The 6,101-nt window shown below is 41.8% G+C and overlaps 1 protein-coding gene across 1 annotated transcript; it reads left to right on the top strand.

Annotated features, from left to right (window-relative positions):
• Positions 1-1,134: 1,134 nt before the first annotated feature.
• Positions 1,135-3,654, top strand: GSPT2 (G1 to S phase transition 2). The gene has a single exon (XM_003803227.3). It carries the CDS (start codon positions 1,354-1,356, stop codon positions 3,238-3,240), a length of 1,887 nt encoding a protein of 628 aa, XP_003803275.1. The 5' UTR covers positions 1,135-1,353; the 3' UTR covers positions 3,241-3,654.
• The last annotated feature ends 2,447 nt before the right edge of the window (positions 3,655-6,101 follow it).

The following is a 6,101-nucleotide window of genomic DNA, read 5'->3' as shown; positions in this document are numbered from 1 at the left end:
TATAAGTCGGTTACTTGGTTTTATAACATATTGCTTTGTTTTTGGATTTATTTAATATCTAACTCTATGACTCCTCTTGTACTAGCAAATTGTATTATCACTGGGTTGGGGTATTTTATTTGTTTGCTTGCTTGCTTTGCTTTTTCTATCTCAGTTTGCACTAAGTTTAGAAAGTTAGCTAGGCTTTGGCTCAAATGTCAACTTACTGAGGGTGAGATTCTATTGATTAGTTTCTTAAGGACTTTGTTTATCTCAGAGGTCATAATTGGTTTAATTAGCTTGACACCTATAGCTATGTCATTACCACTAACTGAGGAGGAATCCAACATGGCAGTGATTCTTTCTTAGAGAAAATCCAGCACCAGCAGAGTGGGGTTCCAGTACCCCAGAATGAGATAGGAAAATCCATGGCTTGTGGACCCAGGGTGTAATCTGGAGAAGTGCTGGTCAGTAAGGCAGATACACCCAGAATATAGTTAGTTGGAAAAACACAAGTGATCTGAGCCCAGTGCTTGCCTATTGTGATCTACCACTGAATGGCAGGGCAGACATCGTCCAGGTACTTGCATATCATGGGGACAAGACTCTCCTTGGAAATTCTTTCCCTGCAGTTAGCCAGGACACTTCACATGAAAAGAAGTTGTAACCCCACCCCTATACCATCAGAAGAAGTTGTAGGCACATGGGGTCCTGTGAGAAAAAGGAAAATCAAAAGGCCTCTGGATTTCAACTGAGTGATCTTAAGTTGCATTTCCTAAAGTCAGCTACATATTTATGTATTTCACGAGTTCCTCCCTTATCACTACTTATTTCTCCCTTCTGTTGCTGAGTTTCTGTGTTTTTGAATAGTTAAACCATATCCTGCCTCCCATTGGTTTAATAGGGATTTTCATTTTTACAGGAATCTTTGAGTGGAATTGTTAATCAGGTGTACTTGTCTAGGTTTAATCATTACAGTGTGGTCGAACTGCTCTTCCAAATCGTATGAACAAAAGTGAATGGAAATTTTCGTTTTAAAAATTGTACTTTTGGACTTAGCCCCTGACTGAGAAGAAGGCCGAGCGTACGGATGGCAGTGAGGGGTCAATCCAAGCCCAGCGTTGGGTCGGGGGTGGAGGAGTCGGAAGTGGTTGGGCTTGGCTGGGGGGAGGAGATCCGCTCGCACACAAGGGGAGAGTGTTGAGCCGCCATATCTGCTGCTGCCGCCGCAGTTGCGAATGCCGCATCAGCGCTCAGCTGCCTCCACGGTGCAGCTAAGGTTCGTGTGGCTACATCTTGGCCCCTCGCTCTTGCTGCCTCTACACTCGCTGGCGGAGCCCGCGCCCTTCCTGCTACACATCAGCTCCTGAGACCATGGATCCAGGCAGCAGCAGCAGCGACTCGGCTCCCGACTGCTGGGACCAGGTGGACATGGAAACCCCCAGTTCAGTCCCGAGTGGGGATGGAGTCTCCTCGGCCGTGGCCGAGGCCCAGCACGAGCCCCTCAGCTCGGCTTTCAGCCGTCAGCTCAACGTGAACGCCAAACCCTTCGTGCCTAACGTACACGCCGCGGAGTTCGTGCCGTCCTTCTTGCGGGGCCTGGCCCAGCCGCCCACCCCCCTTGCCTGCTTCGCCAGCAACGATGAAACCTGCACCGGCGCAGGAAACCTGAAAGGTAAAAGGCTGGGACGGGGGGCACCTGTGGAACCATTCAAAGAGGAGCCCTTTGTGTCGCGTGAAGGTTCCAATTCACCCGTTACCATGGAACTTTCAGAACCTGTTATAGAAAATGGAGAGGTTGAAATGGCCCTAGAAGAATCATGGGAGCACAGTAAAGAAGTAAGTGAAGCCGAGCCGGGGGGTAGTTCCTTGGGAGATTCGGGGCCCCCAGAAGAAGGTGGCCAGGAAATGATGGAGGAGAAAGAGGAAATGAGAAAATCAAAATCTGTGGTCGTACCCTCAGGTGCTCCTAAGAAAGAACATGTAAATGTGGTATTCATTGGGCATGTAGATGCTGGCAAGTCCACCATTGGAGGACAAATAATGTTTTTGACTGGAATGGTTGACAAAAGGACACTTGAGAAATATGAAAGAGAAGCTAAAGAGAAAAACAGAGAAACTTGGTATTTATCCTGGGCCTTAGATACAAACCAGGAAGAACGAGACAAGGGTAAAACAGTAGAAGTGGGTCGTGCCTATTTTGAAACAGAAAAGAAACATTTCACAATTTTAGATGCCCCTGGCCACAAGAGTTTTGTTCCAAATATGATTGGTGGTGCTTCTCAAGCTGATTTGGCTGTGCTGGTGATCTCTGCCAGGAAAGGAGAGTTTGAAACTGGATTTGAAAAAGGTGGACAAACAAGAGAGCATGCAATGTTGGCCAAAACAGCAGGGGTGAAACATTTAATCGTGTTGATTAATAAGATGGATGATCCAACAGTAAATTGGAGCAATGAGAGATATGAAGAATGTAAGGATAAACTGGTGCCCTTTTTGAAAAAAGTGGGCTTCAGTCCTAAAAAGGACATTCACTTTATGCCCTGTTCAGGACTGACAGGAGCCAATATTAAAGATCAATCAGATTTCTGCCCTTGGTACACCGGATTACCATTTATTCCATATTTGGATAATTTGCCAAACTTCAACAGATCAATTGATGGACCAATTAGGCTGCCAATTGTGGATAAGTACAAGGATATGGGCACTGTGGTCCTGGGAAAGCTGGAATCAGGATCCATTTTTAAAGGCCAGCAGCTTGTGATGATGCCAAACAAGCACAATGTGGAAGTTCTTGGAATACTTTCTGATGATACTGAAACTGACTTTGTAGCCCCAGGTGAAAACCTCAAAATCAGACTGAAGGGAATTGAAGAAGAAGAGATTCTCCCAGGATTCATACTTTGTGACCCTAGTAATCTTTGCCACTCTGGACGCACGTTTGATGTTCAGATAGTGATTATTGAGCACAAATCCATCATCTGCCCAGGTTATAATGCGGTGCTGCACATTCATACTTGTATTGAGGAAGTTGAGATAACAGCCTTAATCTCCTTAGTAGACAAAAAGTCAGGAGAAAAAAGTAAGACACGGCCCCGCTTCGTGAAACAAGATCAAGTCTGCATTGCTCGTCTAAGGACAGCAGGAACTATCTGCCTCGAGACATTTAAAGATTTTCCTCAGATGGGTCGCTTTACTTTAAGAGATGAGGGTAAGACCATTGCTATTGGAAAAGTTCTGAAACTGGTCCCAGAGAAAGACTAAGCAATTTTATTGATGCCACTGCACCATACTGTGAGAATAATTGACTGTAAAGTTCACCTCTTATTTACTGCCCATTGATAGACTTTTCTTCATATTTTGCAAAGAGAAATTTCACAGCAAAAATTCATGTTTTCTCAGCTTCTCATGTTGAGATTTCAGTTATGTCCCTGTTAAATTTACCCTTGAATTTCCTTCCTCTATACCACTCTGCTTTCTTGGACAAAATCAGTAATAGCTTTGTAAGTGACGTGGATGTAATTGCCTATAATAATGAAAAATTAATATATTTTTAATTTTTCATTTTCCTTTAGGATAATTAGACAACCCTTGTTCCACGCAGATCAGAGTGTGTCAATGTGTGTGTACATGTTAAAAAGACAACTAACATGTGAATAAAATATTCCCTTTGAATCTTGGTATTTGAAATGCTTTCAGATTATGTTTACAATTTATATGTTCTATTCAGTTAGCTTTTTTACTTTGTCAGGTAACTGAATAGGTTTTATCACTTTGATTTTTAAAAACTATCCTCTATTCACTTTTAAATGAGGGATATACAAACAATACACAAGTTTGTATTAAAGGAAAAAATTTTATGTTAAAAAAATTTTATTTTAGGGTTCTTCACAATAAGCTTTGTTTTCTTTGTCCAAGTCCCATCAATAAAGAAGCCTTTTTGCACCCCCTACGTCCCAACCCACCCCACTCCCTGTAATTTGAAAGTCAAAGGCTCAGGCCATCTTTATTTGTGCGAGTAATTCCTCTCTTAGTGCCATTGACAGGTTCTTGGAAACTTAGAATTTAAAGGAAACAACAGACTGCAGTTCTTCAAATAAGGTCATTCAGCTTATTTTGTTATAACATTGATGAAGAAAAAAGGATTTTGAATTTTGTTACATGTCCTTTTGTTAGTATCACAGTTTCCAAAAACCTATTGACAACATTAAGGTAAAACTTACTGTTTTCCTTTTTCCCATAACATTGAGCATATCCAAATTACACATATTTTTGGGGATTCAGACATAAGTTGACTAGACTCTTATCTGTACTGCATTATCTTAACACACCCCTTGATTTTGTTCACCATGAAACTTGTGATGTGGGTCACAGCATATTAAGGGGTATGACAATTGAGAATGCAAATACTTGCAATAGAGCTGTGGGTTATTTAGTAAAAAATTAAGGGTAAGTGAGACCATTTCACCCTTATACACTTCAGTGCTTGGGGTTGGTGGGAACGGTAGAAGGTTGTTAGAATTACATCATGACTTACTCTTGGAGTTAGAGGCACTGGATGTTTTTCTGAACGAGCTTCTTGAGGAAAACACCAATTGTGGATTCTGAGGTGCCTGCATTTATTGCCAGGAGAGCAGTCTTATAACCTGCATAACTATCAACAGCTGAAGAACTTTGTCTTGGTAAGTGGGTAGGGGCCCAGTGCAAACACCTGCCCAATGGTTGGCAGAGCCAGTTTCTCTTAGGCACAGCAGTATACTTGTAAGAAGGGTTTGCTTTATAGGCAAACCTCACAATCGTGCCTTGGTTGAACAGGTGTGGAGACTGCTGCCTCAACACCCTGGGCCCATGCTCAGGTAAAGGCAGTGTCTTGTTCTCCATGATCCCTTCCTTTGTATACCAATATGCCTCTAGAATGTCTAACCTGTCAGAGATAGCCACACTGGTTTTGTCAGAGCTTCAGTATCATAGTGTGTCTCTACTGTGAATTATCCATCATAGATCTTCAAGGTGCACACATGAGAAATAATGATTTTTACTTAGTCATATTTCAACCAAACTAATCCACAGGGATATGCCTCATACTGTCTTTGATACAGTGTTTTTACTGTTTAAATTTTTTATTTATTTTTATTGTTTGAGATTCATTGAGGGTACAAAGACTTAGGTTACATTGCATTTGTTAGGCAAAGTCCCTCTTATAATTGTTAGACACAGTTTTTTTAAACACTAGAATGTCACTGGCAAGAGTTTCATCTTACAAGTTTCCCTTCTTGGCTCTGTGCTGAACCAATCCAGTACTTGAGAAAAAGTTTTACTCTGGCATCCACTTAAAAAAATACTTTTGATGCTGCATCAATCTCACTGGTTTGTAATTGTATTAATTTACTCATAGGATTATTGTGGTTACCTTCCACTGATAGGGCAAAAAACCACAAGCCAGGGCAGAACTAGCTCCATCCTATTTGAGCAATTTGCCATCAAAAATTGGCTCCTTGGGTCAGTGGCTAGGGCTCCAGCTACATACACCAGAGCTGGCAGGTTCAAACCCAGCCCAGGCCTGCCAAACAACAATGGCAACTGCAACAAGAAAATAGCTGGACACTGTGGCAGGCTGTAGTTCCAGATACTTGGGAAGCTGAGGCAAGAGAATTGCTCAAGCCCAAGTGTTTGAGGTTGACTCTACCTAGGGTGACATAGTGAGACTCTGTCACAAAAAAAAAAAAAAAAAAAACTGGCTCCTAAACGTCTTTCTCAGCCAGTTGTTTCCCTACCAGGAGCTCTGAACTCTGTGTGTGTGTGTGTGTGTGTGTATGTAAATACACGATATATACATACACATCATATATACACACGTCTTAAAAGGGAAGGACATAAAACTTAAAAATTTATGAATCCAGTTCTTTGCATTTTCGTCAAAGGCGGATTATCCAGGCAGTTGGAGTCACCAGACTCTAGCTCTTTGAGAAGTAGATATAAACTCATGGTAACATTTCTTTCTAACTTCCTGGATATTTATAGTTGTTGATACCTGGTGGTGTTTTCCAATATTCCAAATTGGAGCCATTCGTAAACATGGTACTAGTTGCCTTAGGGGACCCAATTACTTATAAAACCATATTCAG

Source organism: Otolemur garnettii, unplaced genomic scaffold (genome assembly GCF_000181295.1).
Source record: "Otolemur garnettii isolate 467f Iridium unplaced genomic scaffold, OtoGar3 scaffold00287, whole genome shotgun sequence".
Lineage (NCBI taxonomy): Eukaryota > Metazoa > Chordata > Mammalia > Primates > Galagidae > Otolemur > Otolemur garnettii.
This window is presented reverse-complemented; position numbering and strand designations above follow the sequence as displayed.

Excerpts from the sequence above, each read along its gene's own strand:
- GSPT2 (XM_003803227.3), top strand. The coding sequence starts at position 1,354 with ATGGATCCAGGCAGCAGCAGCAGCGACTCGGCTCCCGACTGCTGGGAC.